The 23,249-nt window shown below is 40.8% G+C and overlaps 3 protein-coding genes across 3 annotated transcripts in view; 1 reads left to right on the forward strand and 2 right to left on the reverse strand.

Annotated features, from left to right (window-relative positions):
• The window catches only part of LOC124122871 (cell adhesion molecule-related/down-regulated by oncogenes-like), a 346,871-nt gene that overhangs the window by 165,345 nt on the left and 158,277 nt on the right, over positions 1–23,249 (reverse strand). The window lies entirely within an intron of this gene.
• Positions 3,887–7,966, forward strand: LOC125377260 (proline-rich protein 36-like). The gene is made up of 4 exons (XM_048390142.1): positions 3,887–3,923; positions 5,632–6,587; positions 6,622–7,419; positions 7,553–7,966. The coding sequence occupies exons 1-4, from the start codon at positions 3,887–3,889 to the stop codon at positions 7,964–7,966; spliced, it is 2,205 nt and encodes a 734-aa protein (XP_048246099.1).
• Positions 8,628–21,505, reverse strand: LOC125377261 (ribosomal protein VAR1, mitochondrial-like). Its single transcript, XM_048390143.1, has 3 exons — positions 21,490–21,505; positions 21,267–21,353; positions 8,628–9,322 (listed from the first exon to the last, which is right to left on the reverse strand). The coding sequence occupies exons 1-3, from the start codon at positions 21,503–21,505 to the stop codon at positions 8,628–8,630; spliced, it is 798 nt and encodes a 265-aa protein (XP_048246100.1).

Consider the following 23,249-nt stretch of genomic DNA (forward strand, 5'->3'; position numbering starts at 1 on the left):
TCACTCACAAACCCATCCACCCACCTACCCACTCACTCACTAACAATCCCACCCATCCACCTACCCACTCACTCACTCTCAAACCTACCCACCCAACTACCCACTCACTCACAAACCCATCCACTTACCCACTGACTCACTCACTCACAAACCCACCCACCCACCCACCTACCCACTCACTCACTCACTCATGCTTCAAGTCATTCCATTCAGAGTCTGACTCTATAAGGTTGGACGCCAAACCATAAATAAGGTCAGCTGGGTGACAGAAATCGCCTGTCTTGGGAGAGGTGGTGTTTCATCAATTATGAAATGTATCTGCGTGTGCTGTAACAAGACTAGTGTTTCTTCCACCAGTGTACAATGATAAACCCTGGGTGGAACTGGTCCACAGCGTCCACGACCTTGGCAGTATCTAGGAAAGGTCACAGTGTTGACCTTGACTACAGACACTAAGCCAGCTCCCTATTGTCCAAGCAGGCAGTGTGATCTTCATGGCTATCAGCCTAACAAAGCCCAGATGTCATGTCCACGCCAGGTCCAGCCTTGTACAGCATGGCTCCTTGACAAACATACAGTCTCCGAAATAAATAAAGTATGACGTTAAACGAGAATAAAAAATGATCCGTCAAGTATCAGGAACTCTGATGTCTCCTAATTTCGGGCGCTGAAAAGGGGATGAGTACCGGCTGCTGGGGGTGGCAAGTGGATGAGAATAGGCTGCTGGAGCTGAGGATGGAATTGGGGCAATTGTTTTATTAACTATACACACTTGTGTCTGGAAAAGTAACAAAATCATGCATGTTTGTTGTCATCAGAATGTCTAGGAACAAGTGAGTGAGTGAGTGAGTGAGTGAGTGAGTGAGTGAGTGAGTGAGTGAGTGAGTGAGTGAGTGAGTGAGTGAGTGAGTGAGTGAGTGAGTGAGTGAGTGAGTGAGTATGGTTTTACGCCACTTTTAGCAATATTCCAGCAATATCACGGTGGGGGACACAAGAAATGGGCTCTATTCCGGGAATCAAACCCGGGTCTTTGGCGTGACGAGCGAGAGCTTTAACCACTAGGCTACCAGACTGGCCCCTAGGGTAATGAGATCATTATTCTTTGGTCCATTTCTTCCCCAAGTGAGCAAATGAACATTTGCTTTTTTTGTCAATGACAAAATTGATTCTTGAGTGAGTGAGTATGCATTTTTGTCACCAATATTCCAGTGACATGATGGTAGCACATAGGGAACACCAGGACAGGCCTTCACACAGCAATGCTGGGAATCAAACCAAATGGAAAGTGGGACAAGCAAGAACTTTATCTGCTAGGCTACTTCATGGCGTCCCATTGATACACATCGTATGTGTGTACCTCCCAATGATACACATCGTATGTGTGTACCTCCCATTGATACACATTGTATGTGTGTACCTGCCAATGATACACATCGTATGTGTGTACCTCCCATTGATACACATTGTATGTGTGTACCTGCCAATGATACACATCGTATGTGTGTACCTCCCTTTGATACACATTGTATGTGTGTACCTGCCAATGATACACATCGTATGTGTGTACCTCCCAATGATACCTCCCAATGATACACATCGTATGTGTGTACCTCCCAATGATACCTCCCATTGATACACATTGTATGTGTGTACCTGCCAATGATACACATCATATGTGTGTACCTCCCAATGATACCTCCCATTGATACACATCGTATGTGTGTACCTCCCAATGATACCTCCCAATGATACACATTGTATGTGTGTACCTGCCAATGATACACATCGTATGTGTGTACCTCCCATCGATACACATTGTATGTGTGTACCTCCCAATGATACACAACGTATGTGTGTACCTCCCAATGATACACATCGTATGTGTGTACCTCCCAATGATACACATCGTATGTGTGTACCTCCCAATGATACACATCGTATGTGTGTACCTCCCATTGATACACATTGTATGTGTGTACCTCCCAATGATACACATCGTATGTGTGTACCTCCCAATGATACCTCCCAATGATACACATTGTATGTGTGTACCTCCCAATGCTACACATCGTATGTCAGCGAGCCTGACCACCTCTTACGACAAGCATAGTCGCCTCTTACGACAAGCAGAGTCGCCTGTTACGAGAAGCATAGTCGCCTCTTATGGCAAGCATTGGTTGCTGAAGACATATTCTACCCTGGATCTTCATGGGTCTACCGAGGTCAAAATCTGATACATGTGGTTAAAATTACCAAGCTAAAAACAAACATCACATTCCTAAATACAAGATCAAATGCCCTGACACTTTGTCCTCAGAATCCGAGAAGACAAATAACCATAAACATAACGGGCATTTCCATAAATATCCACTATCTATCCACATAAGTTTTAAACGACAGCAAAGTTAATTGAAATCACTTGAAGCCATTTCTTAAACATGCATCACATGTGCAAAATCACGTACCGATCTGGCTAAAGGTCCAATCGACCGACCCAATCTCCTCGGCTAACCTCTTCCAGGCACGATGTCCCACCTTCGTAGGGACGTCCCGTTAAGGGTTCATGTAACCGATGATGTCATTGGCTAACGAAGCCCTTCCTTTATGTTTCTCTCATGTCCTGTCTGGCTTGTTTGACCCCGCCTCCATTAATAATCAAATTTCCTCATTAAATCGGGATTTTATGAGATATGCAAGTGTCTTTAATTAACGAATCGTGGTCTCGTTAGCTTCAACCATCTTGTTATCCTGGCAGAGAGACGAGCGAATTCACAAACTAATTAGATGCTTAAAGGTGTAACTTCACCTCCGTCTACATAAACTGGCAGTATTTAGTCCGGAGGGAAACACAGCCCAGAACGTTAGCGGGGCTGGGAAGGGGTGCGGATATGGAGATAAGATTTCCTGCCTGTCAACAATCCTTATGTTGAGAACAAAACTATGTGGATTGTGTGAGATGCCATATTTCTTTGCCAATAAGTTGACTTACTGAATCTGATGTAACAATAGCCAGAGATGGCTGGGAGAGACTGACACCTCCAACAAATTAACAGACCAAAAATACAGACAGATTTAGTGTTTATGCCTACGCATGTACCGGGTACATACATGTATACTATTTTCAGATTCTTTCATTTTTTTATTTTTTTATTTTATAGACATAATACAGGAGTAAACCAATGTTACAGATGGGTTCATGGTTTTCATTTTGAAAAATAGACTCACCATAGCATGCTTGGTATAAGGTACCAATATACCAATATACAAACTACCATCTGATCTTAAGCTATCGCCATCGCTTTCATCCTTTAAGGCTCATCTGAAAACACACCTTTTCACACAACACTATCAACTCGACTCCCCCTTTCATTAGCATTATTTGCTAAAACTATGTAGCGCCATGAGCATTAACTTGGTGAATGGAATCTGGCGCAGTATAAATGGACTTATTATTATTATTATTATTACAGTCTTTTCTAATTTCTTCACAAATACTGCAAACAAATAACCCATGCAATTCATCTGCAATATTCAACATAGGAATGACCCCTTGATTTGCAATATGGACTTAATCTTGCATTATATTCAATTCCAGTGTATCTACCAGTTTCAACTGCAATATCATAATTACTACATCGGAACTTAGAGACAATTCTTAAATCTGTTGGAATGATTCATAGACTAACACCTAGTCTTTGAAATGAAAACATCTTACAGAAAAAAATATTGTTAAATCATCATACTAAAATTAATAAAGAGACTCTCTTCAATTTCAGACCTGCAGTAATCTAGACTTGCTGCTATTATAGACTTGCATGGGCTGTCTTGGATATATTTGCTTCAGGTTTCCCGAGTTTCCAATTTTCATTTCACCTCTCAACATAAAATGCCCCCTCCCAATCTAGCCTTGGCTGCTTTCTTGAGTGAGTGGGGGGTGGTTCACACATCTATCAGCAATATTCCAGCAATATCATGGCACGGGACGCCAGATATTTTCTTCACACATTGTACCTGTGTGTAGAATCAAACCCAGGCCTTCAGCATGAGAAGTGATTGCATTAATCACAAGGATACCCCGCCACCCTACATAGTGCTTGCTATTATAAGGATTAGCTTTTACAAACTTAAATAACTTCTTCCTCCAACATATACTACTCAAAAGAAGTTAAGGACCACCCGATTCTTTCACATTACTGTAGTAAATCTGCCATGGCATCACAGAATAACCATAGTCATATGAAAGAACCCGGTTTTCCTTAACTTCTTTTGAGTAGTACAGAAGTGAGTGAATTAGAGGTTAACTTAGTCCACTCTTTCAGCCACTATGAGGTCTTGGTGGGGAGCACAAAGAATGGACTTGACACATTGTACCCTGAAACTCATCAGATGCTGTGATTTTTGTAAGGCTCGTACATGGTGAACGTATTGGGAGAATTTTACAAATATATTCCTAGAAGTTCCTTAAACTCACACGATGCAATCACATCTCTGCATACAAAATCTTAATATCTTGAGTAAGTAATTAAGTGCCTTAGCGACAATTGTCTTAAAACATTTTTCAGGTGAACAATTGACTTGTCTTTGCATGTGTTTGTGACAGGTGCCATTCATGGGCGGGATACATTCACCTTTTTTTCAAAACACATATCATACATATTTGATAGTGTTTCATAAACACATGCTAATGACACAGTCCATACTGTACAATGGAGTGCTTATAGCTGAGATTTCTTTTGAAAATGAAATGGATTTTGTGGCCTATATTTATTGACATTAAGTCATCTGGTTGAAACCCGGATACTTGCATGGACCATCTCCGCCAGAAAATCAAAGCCTTAGCAAAGCACACAACCATGAAACTAAATATTATCAAAAATCAGACAACAAAAGTCATTTTTCACATTTCAGCCATTTTTATGACGCCATCTCCAACAGGTGATTCTTCCATCTTCCAACAGGGAAGTGTAACATATCTCCCAGGATTCCAAACAGCTGCATGTCAAATACTATTTGCCTGAGGAGTACTTGAAGGATAGCCTAGACCCTTGAAAGGCCAAAGCCTTCAGCTTGCTTTAGTAAAGCGTACATCTTCCAGTATTGTCATATGGGCCTTGTTTCTACATATACCATATGCACAGACACAGAAACATATGCATGTGCTGATAAACCAGATCAGAAGGCTATCCTTTCTATCATCAAAGGTTGGTTGTTAGGGAAACGTTTGAGAAAAAGCCGACAGGAAGGATGAAGAGAAAACAAAAGATATGTACGAAAAAAACAGGAAGAAAGTTTTGAATTTTGTTAAATTGTACAGTGCAAGTGTGCATAGTTCCTGTAAAAGGTTACATAAATTCAAACCTGATGGGTTTTCTGTCAGAGTCGGGAAATGGCTGAAACGTCTTCCCCTTGACTAACTACCCTCTAAAAGAGATAAATTCAGATATTTTATCTGGATTAAATAAATAGTTGGTGCTTTAGATTAGGCCACACATTCTTTAGTACATGCACATAACTTTCACTTCAGCTGTGACACAAAATATTAATCAAAACATAGTTATCAGCAAAAACATATTTTTAGAGTTTGATAAAAGCAACAATTTAGGTTCCATGCTCTGAACTGTGTAACTGCAGGAAAGCCGTTACGGAAGAAATATACACAGTCTCCTCAATCAGCCTACAGTCTCCTCCATCAGCCTACAGTCTCCTCCATCAGCCTACACAGTCTCCTCCATCAGCCTACAGTCTCCTCCATCAGCCTACACAGTCTCCTCCATCAGCCTACAGTTTCCTCCATCAGCCTACACAATCTCCTCCATCAGCCTACACAATCTCCTCCATCAGCCTACAGTCTCCTCAATCAGCCTACAGTCTCCTCAATCAGCCTACACAGTCTCCTCCATCAGCCTACAGTCTCCTCCATCAGCCTACAGTCTCCTCCATCAGCCTACAGTCTCTTCCATCAGCCTACAGTCTCCTCCATCAGCCTACAGTCTCCTCCATCAGCCTATAGTCTCCTCCATCAGCCTACAGTCTCCTCCATCAGCCTCCTCCATCAGCCTACAGTCTCCTCCATCAGCCTACAGTCTCCTCCATCAGCCTACAGTCTCCTCCATCAGCCTATAGTCTCCTCCATCAGCCTACAGTCTCCTCCATCAGCCTACACAGTCTCCTCCATCAGCCTACACAGTCTCCTCCATCAGCCTACAGTTTCCTCCATCAGCCTACACAATCTCCTCCATCAGCCTACACAATCTCCTCCATCAGCCTACAGTCTCCTCAATCAGCCTACAGTCTCCTCAATCAGCCTACACAGTCTCCTCCATCAGCCTACAGTCTCCTCCATCAGCCTACAGTCTCCTCCATCAGCCTACAGTCTCTTCCATCAGCCTACAGTCTCCTCCATCAGCCTACAGTCTCCTCCATCAGCCTATAGTCTCCTCCATCAGCCTACAGTCTCCTCCATCAGCCTCCTCCATCAGCCTACAGTCTCCTCCATCAGCCTACAGTCTCCTCCATCAGCCTACAGTCTCCTCCATCAGCCTATAGTCTCCTCCATCAGCCTACAGTCTCCTCCATCAGCCTACACAGTCTCCTCCATCAGCCTATAGTCTCCTCCATCAGCCTACAGTCTCCTCCATCAGCCTACAGTCTCCTCCATCAGCCTACAGTCTCCTCCATCAGCCTACACAGTCTCCTCCATCAGCCTATAGTCTCCTCCACCAGCCTACAGTCTCCTCCATCAGCCTACAGTCTCCTCCATCAGCCTATAGTCTCTTCCATCAGCCTACAGTCAACCCCATCAGCCTACAGTCTCCTCCATCAGCCTACAGTCTCCTCCATCAGCCTACACAGTCTCCTCCATCAGCCTACACAATCTCCTCCATCAGCCTACACAGTCTCCTCCATCAGCCTACACAATCTCCTCCATCAGCCTCCTCCATCAGCCTCCTCCATCAGCCTACAGTCTCCTCCATCAGCCTACAGTCACCTCCATCAGCCTACAGTCTCCTCCATCAGCCTACAGTCTCCTCCATCAGCCTACAGTCTCCTCCATCAGCCTACACAATCTCCTCCATCAGCCTACACAGTCTCCTCCATCAGCCTACACAATCTCCTCCATCAGCCTCCTCCATCAGCCTACAGTCTCCTCCATCAGCCTACAGTCACCTCCATCAGCCTATAGTCTCCTCCATCAGCCTACAGTCTCCTCCATCAGCCTACAGTCTCCTCCATCAGCCTACACAATCTCCTCCATCAGCCTCCTCCATCAGCCTACAGTCTCCTCCATCAGCCTACAGTCTCCTCCATCAGCCTACAGTCTCCTCCATCAGCCTACAGTCTCCTCCATCAGCCTATAGTCTCTTCCATCAGCCTACACAGTCCCCTCCATCAGCCTACAGTCTCCTCCATCAGCCTACAGTCTCCTCCATCAGCCTACAGTCTCCTCCATCAGCCTAGTCTCCTCCATCAGCCTACACAGTCTCCATCAGCCTACACAGTCTCCTCCATCAGCCTATAGTCTCCTCCATCAGCCAACAGTCTCCTCCATCAGCCTACAGTCTCCTCCATCAGCCTACACAGTCTCCATCAGCCTATACAGTCTCCTCCATCAGCCTACAGTCTCCTCCATCAGCCTACAGTCTTCTCCATCAGCCTACAGTCTCCTCCATCAGCCTACACAGTCTCCACAATCAACCTACAGTCTCCTCCATCAGCCTACAGTCTCCTCCATCAGCCTACAGTCTCCTCCATCAACCTACAGTCTCCTCCATCAGCCTCCTCCATCAGCCTACACAATCTCCTCCATCAACCTACAGTCTCCTCCAACAGCCTACAGTCTCCTCCATCAGCCTACACAATCTCCTCCATCAGCCTACACAGTCTCCTCATCCTCCAACTGACTGATGACATTCTATGCAGCATCCATGCAGAAACACCCCATCACAGGCACCAAGGTGGGATGTGAACCCAGTCTTGGATTCCACCGACAACCACTGTCACCACTGGGCTACTGTCTCTCCGTGTATCAATCACAAAACAAATCAACAAACTGCCTTCTAAATCAAGACTCTAAGTGCCCGACAGCATGATGGGAAATAAAGAAGGTGATTTTTTCATTGTTTTTCCCATCTCATCACGGCATCACTTTCTCTATTTACGAACATGATCCCCCACAAAAACTACTTCCCTAAAAACTGGCGTTGCTTGTGCCATTTGCCTAACTAGAGTAATTGATAGTGACAAGGAAAGCAGTACAAGAATTTGTGTCAGACATTTTTGTCACCTCTCAAGGAATCAAGTTTCCCTGAAATAAAAGGGAGGGGCAATGTGTGCCCCTAGACTAGCACACAGTCCCCCAAATTAAGTTATGTACATGGTTGGTAATAGATAAGTGTACAAAGGAACCATCAAGTCTCTTAAGTTCAGGACCTGAAAATGGGATGAGAGCAGGCTGCTGGTGAAGAGATGGATGAGAAAAGGCGGGAGTGAGTGAACCAATGAACATTATTTTAGTACTTATGCCTATGTCATGGGGTCTAATTACTTCTGACGGTCTTATCCAAATGAAATTTTTTTTTAATGTTTATAAAATCTTCTGATCTCCAGTAGTTAATATTTCTCTAAACTTATCTAATCTCATGACTAAACACAGCAGACAACTTGAAGTTATTTGCAAGATTGCCAAACATCCATATGAAGCTTCCCCTCACTCTCCGTCCACACAGCAGCTCATTCAGCAGCTCATTCAGCAGCTCATTCAGCAGCTCATTCTGCAGCTCATTCAGCAGCACATTCAGCAGCTCATTCAGCAGCTCATTCAGCAGCAGCTCATTCAGCAGCTCATTCAGCAACACATTCAGCAGCTCATTCTGCAGCTCATTCAGCAGCACATTCAGCAGCTCATTCAGCAGCAGCTCATTCAGCAGCTCATTCAGCAGCAGCTCATTCAGCAGCTCATTCAGCAGCAGCTCATACAGCAGCTCATTCAGCAGCTCATTCAGCAGCAGCTCATTCAGCAGCTCATTCAGCAGCTCATTCAGCAGCAGCTCATTCAGCAGCTCATTCAGCAGCTCATTCAGCAACACATTCAGCAGCTCATTCAGCAGCTCATTCAGCAGCTCATTCAGCAACACATTCAGCAGCTCATTCAGCAACACATTCAGCAGCTCATTCAGCAGCTCATTCAGCAGCTCATTCAGCAGCAGCTCATTCAGCAGCTCATTCAGCAGCAGCTCATTCAGCAGCTCATTCAGCAACACATTCTTTACATGGACACCATTACAAACATCAGCATATGTGATAGGAACTTCATCAGATCCGCCTGAGACATGGATATATAATTCATGATACATATATATATATCACCCATATGGGGCAGATGTGTCATCTTGGTAGAAAAGATCAAATATTTTTGCACACATTCTACTCAGAGAATCAATCTTGGGGGCACATCATTCTCGGGAGAACACCAATCACTAGGGCACACCAGGCTCACGGGGTACATCATTCTTGGGAGAACACCAACCACTAGGGCACACCAGGCTCAGGGGGCACATCAGACTTGGGGGCACATCATTCTTGGGAGAACACCAACCACTAGGGCACACCAGGCTCAGGGGGCACATTAGACTTGGGGGAACACCAACCACTAGCGCACACTAGGATCACGGGGCACATCATTCTCGGGAGAACACCAATCACTAGGGCACACCAGGCTCAGGGGGCACATCATTCTCGGGAGAACACCAATCACTAGCGCACACTAGGATCAGGGGGCACATCATTCTCGGGAGAACACCAATCACTAGGGCACACCAGGCTCAGGGGGCACATCATTCTCTAGGTATTTAAATCATTTGAAGTGAGTGAGAAAATATGGTCCTATGCTGCTTTCAGAAACATTCCAGTAATATCTTGGCATGGAAAAATACATTTGGTTGGCTATTGTGCCATATTCAAGCTATATGACGGCAGCATGGACATAAAAGAGACTGGATGAGACAAACCAGTGATGGGAGAACATACACTTCACACCATGGACCAGTGTGGAGAATCAAACCCAGACTTATGGCGTAGTGAAACGATGCTTGATCCACTTGGCTACCCCACCCCAGTTCACACCATGGACCAGTGTGGAGAATCAAACCCAGACTTATGGCGTGGTGAACCGATGCTTGAACCACTTGGCTACCCCACCCCAGTTCACACCATGGACCAGCGTGGAGAATCAAACTCAGACTTATGGCCTGGTGAACCGATGCTTGAACCACTTGACTACCCCACCCCCTCAGGCTAGATGAGCAGGATGGAATCAGTTTGTCTAAAACTATCCATCCAAATTGTCTAAAACTACCCATCTAAAACTACCCATCCCAACTGTCTAAAACTACCCATCCCAATTATCTAAAACTACCCATCCCAACTGTCTAAAACTACCAATCCCAACTGTCTAAAACTACCCATCCCAACTGTCTAAAACTACCAATCCCAACTGTCTAAAACTACCCATCCCAACTGTCTAAAACTACCCATCCCAACTGTCTAAAACTACCCATCCCAACTGTCTAAAACTACCCATCCCAACTGTCCCCTGAATACAAGAAATATATGGAAGAAAGTCCAAGGTTCTTGAAGAAGTAAAATATTCTTGAGAAGTAATAAAGTCACCTGCACATCCAATGCTTATCTGACTCGTTGGCAATTGACAGTTTGGGCCCCACTTCTTAACAGCAGAGGGTAATGCCTCTTAATGCATCTCAAGAATGTATTTAATCTACCAACAAGTTCGCCACAGACCCTGTAACAAAACTTCAGCTGTGCTAGCAGTCAACAGTTGTTCCCCCGCGTATATCATCCAAAATTATCAAGAGCAAATTTCAACTCCAAAAACGAACAAATTCTATCGCCATAAAACCAATCGTTAAATACACCAGTAAAAGTCCAGGAATTCATAACCAGCGCAGGGATGCTGGCCTGGAAATCTCAGCTTTGCTTTCCCATAATGCATTGGTTCAGCTGTTTTACATATATTTCATTCACCACCTATATGACATACGCAACCTCAGATACCGTATTCGACGTCATACACGGCGACATTTGCTAATATATTGGCTAGTGAACAATCCCAATTGACACCCCTTCCGATTCATCAATGTACACAAGACTTATTTATTCACGTATAATATGTATTATATGCACCCTTAATTATGGGCATTTAATTCTGGAAAAATATATCTGTCGTACATAAACATTTCAGTCTGTCAGCATACACCACGAAATTTATCTTTCAACTCTGTTTTTTTCACCAAAATAACATTCTAATTAGAGTCCCCTATTTCTAATTTTGAGAGCGCCCTGGGCGCTTATTACGTCGAATACGGTACTCTCTTTGGGCGGAATATTAATAGCATCTCTTGCTTGCTTGCAAACTTCTGCTAATTTCTCAGCATGACAAAAAGCCAACTTTGAAGATCTTCTGGCGGACATGTTTAATTTTCTTCTGCTTTGCGCAAAAATATGCTTTTCAGTTGCTGCTAGTGCTTTCAGACCATTTTCATTAACTCTAAGCTTTACCTCATCAGTGGAGTGTTATCATCTTGGCGTTTTCACTTATATATGAATCTAACATAATGGTGTTATACTAGCTTCCATTCAATAAACATTTACAGATTTTCACAACCAGACCTCAACCTTTCTAATTATCACCAACAAGAAACTATTTTCAATCATATGCGGGGATGAGCAAAAGTGTTATGTTACTATGGTAACCATAAATAAATCTTCAATATGCCCTACCTAACACATGGAATATGCACCCAAGAAATAAATGGAAACTGAATGCCAATGAATGACTCACAGTTGGTTGGTTGTTTAACGCCGCACTCAGCAATATTCCAGCTATATGATGGCGGTCTGTAAATAATCGAGTCTGGACCAGACAATCCAGTGACTGACATCATAAGCATCGATCCACGCAATTGGGATCGATGACATGCATCAACCAAGTCAGCGAGTCTGACCACCCGATCCCGTTAGCTGCCTCTTACGACAAGCAAAGTCGCCTGTTAAGGCAAGCATGGGTTGCTGAAGACCTATTCTACCCCGGAATCTTCACGAGTCTGAAATATAACAAATACCAGGCTGACATCAGAACCCACAGACTTTAAAAGCTGCAAGACTATGCCCCCTCCCTTCAAATTATTGTGACAGTTCTAGACCTTCTCATAGACGGTCTCACCTTTAGGATTCCAGGTTAGAATAGGACCCCGTTAACATATATGCTCTCTGTAAGACACGACTTATTGGATTGGGTGGTCAGACTCGGAGCATGTCATCACACCCTGATGTTGATTAGTTACAGATCACTGTGTAGAAGCTGTTGATACAACGAACAAACAAACAAACAAACAAACAATCTAGACTTGGAATAACCCTAATAAATCCCTCCTTTCCTTAAACACAGTATGGTTCAATGTAGACAGTTGTGTGTTTTTCCAGCGTTTCTATTTTCCAAGGAACTTGTGTTAATCACTGTCATTATCTTTTCAACATGTTTCTCACAAATATATCAGTTTTATCACCCCAATACTAATTAATTTTGGCAGGGTAACAAATTGCTATTTATTCCTGAAATCTTAACCAAATTATTTGCTGTTCAATTTCATGGGCAATTGACGGCTGTGAACTGGTTTTACACTACACTGATACACTCAGCTCCCAGCAGCAGGAGAGCCCCACATGAAATCACTATTGAGCATTTGCTGCCGGGATCAGTTTCCTCTAATTTGGGAATAAAAATTGAAAGTAAGACATATGTAGGTCAACTTCGACTTTCACTCATGAAATACATGCAATAGTCCCTGTGCCTATTCTGTTCAGTCACCATTGAATCACACAATAGTCCCTGTGCCTATTCTGTTCAGTCCCCACTGAATCACACAATAGTCCCTGTGCCTATTCTGTTCAGTCCCCGCTGAATCACACAATAGTCCCTGTGCCTATTCTGTTCAGTCTCCACTGAATCACACAATAGTCCCTGTGCCTATTCTGTTCAGTCTCCACTGAATCACACAATAGTCCCTGTGCCTATTCTGTTCAGTCTCCACTGAATCACACAATAGTCCCTGTGCCTATTCTGTTCAGTCCCCGCTGAATCACACAATAGTCCCTGTGCCTATTCTGTTCAGTCTCCACTGAATCACACAATAGTCCCTGTGCCTATTCTGTTCAGTCCCCACTGAATCACACAATAGTCCCTGTGCCTATTCTGTTCAGTCCCCGCTGAATCACACAATAGTCCCTGTGCCTATTCTGTTCAGTCTCCACTGAATCACACAATAGTCCCTGTGCCTATTCTGTTCAGTCCCCGCTGAATCACACAATAGTCCCTGTGCCTATTCTGTTCAGTCCCCGCTGAATGACACAATAGTCCCTGTGCCTATTCTGTTCAGTCTCCACTGAATCACACAATAGTCCCTGTGCCTATTCTGTTCAGTCTCCACTGAATCACACAATAGTCCCTGTGCCTATTCTGTTCAGTCCCCACTGAATCACACAATAGTCCCTCAGCCTATTCTGTTCAGTCTCCACTGAATCACACAATAGTCCCTGTGCCTATTCTGTTCAGTCCCCACTGAATCACACAATAGTCCCTCAGCCTATTGTGTTCAGTCTCCACTGAATCACACAATAGTCCCTGTGCCTATTCTGTTCAGTCTCCACTGAATCACACAATAGTCCCTGTGCCTATTCTGTTCAGTCTCCACTGAATCACACAATGTGTGAAGCCCATTTCTGATGTCACCTGCTGTGAGTTTGCTGGAATATTGCTAAAAGCGATGGAAAACCAAGACCATGTGGGTGAGTGAGTGAGTGAGTGAGTGAGTGAGTGAGTGAGTGAGTGAGCAAGTTCTTTTTAAAGCTGCTTTAAACAATATGAAAGTTTTATCAAGGGGTGTCAGTTTCATGTGGGAGGAAAGCCGGAGTGATAAAGATCTTGGATATTACCACTCTGGTAAAACCCACAAGCACAGGTATGGGTCCCTGAGGAATTAGGCAGTACTACGTACACTGGGTCATTATCTGTGTTTCCATATAGCCTGTAATAACAAAGCAATCACACAACGTCTGATAGACTACGTCAGGCTCGCTGACTTGGTTTATGCATGTCATCGAATCTCAATTGCGTGGATCGATGCTCATGATGTCAATCACTGGATTGTCTGGTCCAGACTCGATTATTTACAGACTGCAATCATATACCGTATTTTCTTGAGTATAGTGCGCACCCGTGTATAATGCGCACCCCCCTCTAGCGGGTTCAATATTTTGAAAAAAAAGAAATTTGAATATTATGCGCAGAAAAAAATTACACCGTACCCTTTCAGCGAAGTCCGGCAAACGAACGGGTGATGAGAAACGTCGTCAGTACAAATTCGAAATTTGAGATAAAAAATCACCAGACATGTTTATTTACTGATTAAATAGTATTTATTGTTCTGCTAGGCATTGTTTTATATCCAGGGATTAAGATTACCTTGTGTATTGTCTCGTAAACTAAGCCGGAAACAGAAATCAGCTGTACACACGTTTTCTTGGAATCGACCGGTGATTCGGTCAAGACACACCCAATGATATAACTTTATAGGATTTTTAATGCAAGGATCGGCAAAAATTGTATCTGAAACTATTTTTTTTATCAGGAATAATATATTCCATTATTTTCTTAATTATATGCAGCCTTTACTAAACATATTTAAAATAATAATAACCCTAAGCGAAGCAGCTGATCACTATTCCCGGGTATTATTTTTTACATGGAACCAATCTGACCAGTCACCGTCAAGGCTCACGCGCACATGATCGCGTGATCGCGAGAATTTCATGTTGACATAGAATCGTCAAACAAAAACAAATATGACTTTTAACGAGTCAAAGTATGTCATTTATGATATATGTATCCATTCTCTGTCAACTAAACTTCGTTTCAAGGCGTCAATAGCTGTATTCTGACCGTGGTTGCTGTTAATAACGGTGAGTTGTGTGATCTTCCGATAGCTTCACACACGATTTTGCCGAAATTAATAAAAACAATATTTAAAGGAATTTTGAATAAAATTAATGAAATAAGTTACAAACATAAGTCCAGATATACAAATAACACTTTTTATAGCCAGACAGTGTAATTACATAATTTTTTGCGCAATTCAGTATGGATTTGTTGACATGGTATTCCCGGTGTTTCGTGCTCACGGTAATGTCTTTCCATGGGGGAAAAAAACATCCAAACTCATAGTTCGTGTATAATGCGCACCCCCTTCCACACAGCTGTGTTTTTTGGCAAAAAAGTGCGCACTATACTCAAGAAAATACGGTAGCTGGAATATTGCTGAGTGCAGCGTTAAACAACAAACAAACAAACAAACCATACACAATAAATTTCTCTCTTCTTTGAAACAAATAATTTTTCTGGAATTATTTTCCAGAGTTGGCTAGACTTGTTTTTATATATATATCTACATTGGTTTTGTTTTTATAAAGTACATATATTCCACAGTCATGGAGCAGGACTAAACTGTTGAGTGAGTGAGTGAGTGAGTGAGTGAGTGAGTGAGTGAGTGAGTGAGTGAGTGAGTGAGTGAGTGAGTGAGTGAGTGAGTGAGTGAGTGAGTGAGTGAGTGAGTGAGTAATAAATTGTCAAGAAAAAAAGTCGGCAGCATGGCTATACAAATATTTTCTGCATAAAGTCTTTTAGACAGGTGATCTAAAAACTAAACATTATAATTTTTCCATAAAATGTCTAAATATGTATACCTAAATCATAGCCTGACAAAAATACATAAAATATAATCTTCTTTTTTGGGGTGAAATTTTGAAACTCATTTAAACAAGTAAATACTTTATTTTAATCACGAAACAAAATTATGAGGCAATTAGAACTAAAACCTGTCTTGTAGCATCCCAGGTAACAAGGATGAATCTCCCCATCCCCACACTAACAAGCTTCATCCTTGTCATCAAGTCGGACCAAACCGTAGTTTATGATATTAAAATATCCTGGGAAATGTAGCGTAATTTATACCACGCCGGGGGTTTGTTTCAATTGTCTCCACTTGATAAACCACACAAATAATTGGAAGGCCTCTCCTTCCGGTCCCAAACAAGATTAGCCGCAGAGTGAAAGCCAAACCGTTATTATAAAAGATTACACTCGAATCTAATCTAATTGGAAAATTCATTGGGAATACCCACCAAGATAACGAAGTAATTTACTTTGATTTATTACACTGACAATGTTAAAAAGGTAATGAACAGGAAGTATTTTTTACTTATATTTCAACAGCAGACTATCAATTTAGAATATTTGTTAAATAACAACTTCAAAAACTATGAAAAAATATTTTACATTTCAATAGCAAGAAAAATTCATTATGATAAAATATCATAGGACCAGTAGAAATACTCCATATAAAAACCATATTGAACAAAAACATGGTGGGATCATGAATACTTTTGGGAATGTTTTTATAAAATTGCGTGCTGTCGTCACTAGAAAAAGAATATGCCTCAAAATATTCATGATCCCTATCCTTTTTTGTTCAACGTATTTTAATCCCATTAAAGACAAGTGAGTACATTTATGACACTAATTCTCTGTCCACCTTTTTTTAAAACAGCATAATAATTATTACAACATAATAATCATAAGATTGATTAAAGTTTAAATATATGAATTTAATAATTCTCAAATTTATCGCAGGGGATATCAAATACTTATGGATACCTATTCAGCATATTGTGATGTTTCGGTCAAATCTTTATCAAAGATTTAAATATGTACCTAGCATAGTTGTCCTAATGATGGACAGAAAAAGCATATAGACTTTGATAATTTTAACAAGAGTCATCCGAAGATGACATATCCCCCGACTTGGCATGTCGGTAAACTGTGTGTACCTTCAAATGTATTTAGATTGGCAAGGAAATCTTTTTCCTTGATGCCAAAACCAGAAATATAATGAAGGTTATTAAATATTGGTTCATGTAGCTCACTTTCTGATGATCTCATGAAATTGTAATAACAATAACTTCGCAGATTCGCATATGAATAGCTCTGTAGTAGCCTCATGACACAAAGGCATAAAGAGAATGTACTAGGTTATGTAGCTCACATCATATATAGTATATGATATCGGTAAATAGTACACCTTAGAATTATATGTCAGGGGCTACAAATTAAAAAGATTAAAATCTATAAATAACAAACTGCACTACTACTAGTGAACATGATTCATATGTGCATAAAGTTTGGTGAATCTCTGTCGCATGGTTTAGAAACTATGCTCCAGATAAGGACATTACCCTAAGTTCATCAATTTTCAATTTAAATTGAAAAAATAAAAAAAATAAAAAATCTGTTAATAGCAAAGGCACCACTACATAACCTGCTTGATAGGTGTAAAAACCTTTGAGAAGCTAAGTTGTATAGTTCGGGAGATATGGTCCGGACAAGAGCACTACCCCCAAATTTCCTAAGTTCATCATATTTCCATGGAAACGACAAAAATATAAAATTCTAAAAATCTCTAAATAGCAAAAGGCACTTCTACTGGGTGGGGCATGGGCGTGGGGTATGGAGGTGGGGTAGGGGTTGGGGTGGGGTTGGGGTGGGGCATGGGGCATGGGGGTGGGGGTTGGGGTGGGGGTGGGGCATGGGAGTGGGGGTAGGGTGGGGCCGGGGGAATTGCTATACATTATCACTATTTGGGCTAGTGGATGTTTTGGTTAATTTCCATCCCTTTTCAACTCTCAAATTCACATGTTGCCAAAGCAATATTAGTTATCTGTACACTAAATGACGAAATTTCTGGTTATTTTTATTACCACTGGCTGGAACAGAAACTTAAAAGAGGAAAGAAAATTTAAGATTCTTTTTCATCCCATTATGAAGAAACACATTTTCAGACACCAAATGTTGGGAGATGGTTTATGTACATAGGTGGACGGTCTTCAGGCAAACAGCCCATTCACCCACACAACTGTCAGTGTCTGCTGGCAATAAGTTCATATGAAAACAGATTTCCTGCTTGTGTTATCATATTTCATAAAGTTTCTTAGCATTTAACAAACTTTTATCACACTAATTCAAATAAATCATCAAAAAAAGAGAGAGCTATTTATGAGGTATTATCTAACATTACTTCAGTGATTGTACCCGGACCGGCATTGAACAGGGTGAAGCAATATCGAGGACATTAACGCATCAATTACAGATCACACAGCTATTTACTCATGACAAGATAAAAGTGAAACTTGTACCCATCAAGAACATCAAATGTGCAAAATCCATCATTTTCCGTTCGTACATTGCCTGTCAACACAAAGCGACATCCTCGCCATGTTTGTGCAACGACAAGGGTCAAACTTATAGCACCCGAAAGGCCCCTCGTACTTTGCCTTGGCTTTTCACAGTGTTGACAAAAATAATTACAACTTCAGATTCGTGCAAAACAGAATACAGCAGGAGCGAAGAGTGGCTCTGTCGGCAATCGACATCGCTGAGAGGTCCACCCTTACATATGTCATGCACTTGTGTCTTTGAAATTGACAATTAACAGTCGTCTCCTAGTCAAAGAAGTCTCTTTGAGTGGAAGGTTGCACTTAACATTAAGACAGGTTGTTTGTTTGATGATACACAGAACAGCATGTACAAAATAGTTGACATGTACGCTCCTAGATGCTCCAGCCGATACCTCTGATAAGATTACTTGATTAGAATGTTATTATCAAGTGCCTGCGATGTGTTTTTTCTTCATGTTTTATATCAGGTGTATTATGAGTTTACTTTGACTTCTTCAGATGTTGAATTTATGTTTGTTACAAAAACATCAATACATCTTAAAAAAGGTACAATTGCATAGACTGTTAGTGCATGAATTATTAGTAGCGTTGCAAATGAAATATATATTATCTGTTTATTAAGGAACCAACCATTTGAAAATCTGTGTGTGTGTGTGTGGGGGGGGGGGGGGGGGATCTTATCGAAAAATATAAATTGTCCCCAAAAATGCTTGAAAAATATATGTTACACTACAGACTGAGGGCAAAATTACATTGTTGCAAGAAGCTTCTCTTTATTTAGGCGCAAAGTTACTATTAATACAATATCTTGTTTTGCAGATGTGACACCTCCTGAACAACTTTGATTCATTTATCCCCGAGAAACTGCAGCTCAAATTTTGTAAATCCATATTATGTGTCAACAAAACAACACACAACTGGGCAAGCCAAGCAGAACTAGGGCTCTACCCTCTTATCTACACAGTAGTAATCAAAATAGCAAATTTTTATCACCATGTATGTTCTTCCAAAAACATAATACTTCAGAACGCTTTTACAGAAAGTACATATTTGGTGAAAAAACTATTAGGATGGGTTTACCAGCTCAATCTCTTCTTAGGAAAACACAATTTGAATACTTCAGCTTTCCTATCACCAATATTCAAAGAGACAATCAAATCTAAATTCAACTCCCTCTTCAAGGAATCTCTTCAAGATGTAAATGGCAACCAGAGGCACAGGAAACAAACTTAGGACATACAGGATAGTTAAAAATGATATAAAATTAGAACCCTATCTCTGTCACTGTAAAGTAAGAAAATAACGAATGCACTTTTCTAAACTAAGATTAAGTAACCATAAATTAACTATATCACCCACCCCACTACATCGGAGACTATGCTCTACATGTTCAACCATTGATGATGAAAAACTCTACCTACTTCACTGTACTAAACACACTCAAGAAAAATATATAGTCTTTGGAAAATTATGCACACACAACGTAAACGTTCACAGACATGAAAACAAGTTATTTCACTACATCCTGTCAAATAATGAAGCCATCAATATCAATTGCATTTGTTTCCATGTCTATCATTTCAAGCAATTAATACCTCTTGATGTTAATCAACTGACGACATTTTATGTTTAGTATCATCAAATATGTAATATTGATTGCCTTTTGTTTTTGTATGTGTCTACAGGAATGTAAATTATGTATGTCTGTATATATGTATATATGAATCATAATGTCTTGTCTTTTAAAATTGCATCTGTCCCGTAATGGAACGTTTCTGCAATAAATATTATCTTATCTTATCTTATCTTACAATATCTTGTTTTGCAGATGTGACATGTATCCAGTTTTTTCCTAAGGCAAAGAAGTTGTAATAGTATAGGTATTCATATTTCATAATCAAAGTTCATCAAAATACTAAGAATTTGAGCACGAGTTTCCACACACAATTTTTCTCCTCTATTTTCACTACTTGAAATCACGACCACATACAAAGTCAAGGTGATTCCTAAAGAATATGTTTCCTATATTGCCATGAGTCATGACACTAATTCTCTTCTTGTTTCCTTTCACTCTATGCTCTAGAGCCTGACCAGGACAGACCCTGCTAAACCTGGCTTCCTATGAATAGTCTATGTCTAGTTTAATCCATCTCTTTATCCTATTCCACCCATGTTCAGGCATGCAACATCACGAATGTATAATTAATAACCGAATATTACAGAACAATGAATACAATAAATTTCACCATTTTTAAAAATAAATTTCAAAATTTTGTTTAAGCAATATTAGCCAATATACTCAAGACTGATTTATGTTGAATTTATTCTTTACAAAAATCAAAATGGACCTGATAAATATAATGTAATCAACATAAAATAACAGTGCCAAGCTATGGGATCCCAAAGTGGGCTTGTGTTTGGCACATGGAGACAACGACGTACTGACAAAACAATCAACGCAGGCAGTATATGTGCCTGAACACATCGCAGCCTAGAAGGGGTCATCTCCCTTGTAATACCCAGAAGAAAAGAGGCAAAAAAGAAAAGCTGATTGTTTGATAGATTTGACAGGCAGTTGTCAGTCGTCGCTTTCACCGATGTCAGTTACATCTGGAAGCCGCCTGTCAAACTTGAGAGCCAATCAGAAGCTGGGGGTGAAATAAGCGAGGGGGATTTGACACACAGGTACAGTGGAGGTGTGTGTAGCCAGGGTAATTAGCGACTGACTGCCGGCCCGGCTGGGTAGTTATCCATGTGTTGGAGCAGCTTCAGAGACAGCTCGGGAAACTATACTGTTAGTGATACAACTACAAGTATATTTTTTTCTGAAATAGATGTTCATGTTAACCTTTGAGCTGTTGACATTACTGCTGACATCGTTACATGTTCATTCCAGTGATGTTGACCAAAATGAGCAACATCATCATCATCATCATCATCAGCAGCAGCAGCAGCAACATCATCAGAATCAGAGGCTGCAGCTACAGCATCAACTTCCAAACATCACAATCATCATCATCATCATCATAATCATCATCCTCATCAACATCATCATCAGAGTTACCCATATACTCTGCCATCATCATCATCATCATCATCATCATCATCATCATCACAAGACAGAGTTACCCTCATACTCCTCCATCCTTGCACCCTTGTAAATAAATAATCTTAGATTTCTGTGAAAACCATAAGCACCAGTCCGTACCAGCCCAATACATTTGCAGGGCTCCGTAAAAAAAAAATGAAAGGTTTGGCACCAAAAACAAACCCTACGCTCAACTGAACTTTGAAAAGGATACAAAATGTCAAAAAAATTGAGAGCATCGAAAGGCACAAGTTCAGTACCTGCCTGAAGTGTATGCAGAGTTTCATGAGGATATCGTAAACGGTTTATGAGTTATGTTCTTTGAGCAAATACAAAAGAAAAGAAACAAGGGCCATTCCCCTGTAAAATATTAATTCTCGAATGCATGTTTCAAAATTGACAACATATTGATCAGATATGTATTCATAATGTCAACTATAGCTGTTTCCAGGAAAACTTCTCCCTAATGGTGTTACTGTGCACCAAGTTCAAAGATCAAACTCAATGCTGGTTTTGGAACTAGATCTACATATACCGTATTCGGGCGTAATAAGCGCCCCGCTCTAATAAGCGGCCACGGCGACATTTGCTAAGATATTGGCTTGTGAACAATCCCAATTAGCGCCCCTTCCGATTGATCAATGTACACAAGACTTATTTATTCACGTATAATATGCACTCGTGTGTTATATGCACCATTAATTATGGGGAATATAATTCTGGAAAAATATATCTGTCATACATTAACATTTCAGGCTGTCAGCATAAACCACGAAATTTATCTTTCAACTCTGTTTTTTTTCACCAAAATAACATTCTAATAAGCGCCCCCTTGGACTACTCAATAGAAGTTAAGAACACCTGATTCTTTCATATTACTATAGTTCATCTGTCACTGCATGAGTGGGATATATCAACGTGAGAACTATAGATTCTATGAAAATGTCATCATAATCACAATCCTCATTACAGTCCTATATTCATCGTCCTATCATCATTATCATCATCATCATCATCATCATCATCATGGGGCGGTCGGGTCGCCTAGTGGTTAAAGTGTTTGCTCGTCATGCCGAAGTCCCGGGTTCGATTCCCGACATGGGTACAATGTGTGAAGCCCATTTCTGGTGTCCCCTGCCGTGATATTGCTGGAATATTGCTAAATGCGGCGTAATACTCATACTCATCCACTCATCATCATCATCATCATCATATTGACTGTAAATCATCATCATCACCATCATCATATTGACTGTAAATCATCATCATCATCATCATATTGACTGTAAATCATCATCATCATCATCATCATCATCATATTGACTGTAAATCATCATCATCATCATCATATTGACTGTAAATCATCATCATCATCATCATCATCATATTGACTGTAAATCATCATCATCATCATATTGACTGTAAATCATCATCATCATCATCATCATATTGACTGTAAATCATCATCATCATCATATTGACTGTAAATCATCATCATCACCATATTGACTGTAAATCATCATCATCATCATATTGACTGTAAATCATCATCATCATCATATTGACTGTAAATCATCATCATCATCATCATCATATTGACTGTAAATCATCATCATCATCATCATCATCATCATATTGACTGTAAATCATCATCATCATCATCATATTGACTGTAAATCATCATCATCATCATCATCATCATATTGACTGTAAATCATCATCATCATCATATTGACTGTAAATCATCATCATCATCATCATCATATTGACTGTAAATCATCATCATCATCATATTGACTGT

Source organism: Haliotis rufescens, unplaced genomic scaffold (genome assembly GCF_023055435.1).
Source record: "Haliotis rufescens isolate VD_foot unplaced genomic scaffold, xgHalRufe1.0.p SCAF_84, whole genome shotgun sequence".
NCBI classification, from domain to species: domain Eukaryota; kingdom Metazoa; phylum Mollusca; class Gastropoda; order Lepetellida; family Haliotidae; genus Haliotis; species Haliotis rufescens.

Excerpts from the sequence above, each read along its gene's own strand:
- LOC125377261 (XM_048390143.1), bottom strand. Across the intron at positions 9,323-21,266 it reads TGATGATGTTGCTCATTTTG|GCGGATCTGATGAAGTTCCT; the intron begins GTCAACATCACT and ends TCCATGTCTCAG.
- LOC125377260 (XM_048390142.1), top strand. The coding sequence starts at position 3,887 with ATGCCCCCTCCCAATCTAGCCTTGGCTGCTTTCTTGA. Across the intron at positions 6,588-6,621 it reads CTCCTCCATCAGCCTACACA|CCTACAGTCTCCTCCATCAG; the intron begins GTCTCCTCCATC and ends CTCCTCCATCAG. Across the intron at positions 7,420-7,552 it reads GTCTCCTCCATCAGCCTACA|CCTACAGTCTCCTCCATCAG; the intron begins GTCTCCTCCATC and ends CTCCTCCATCAG.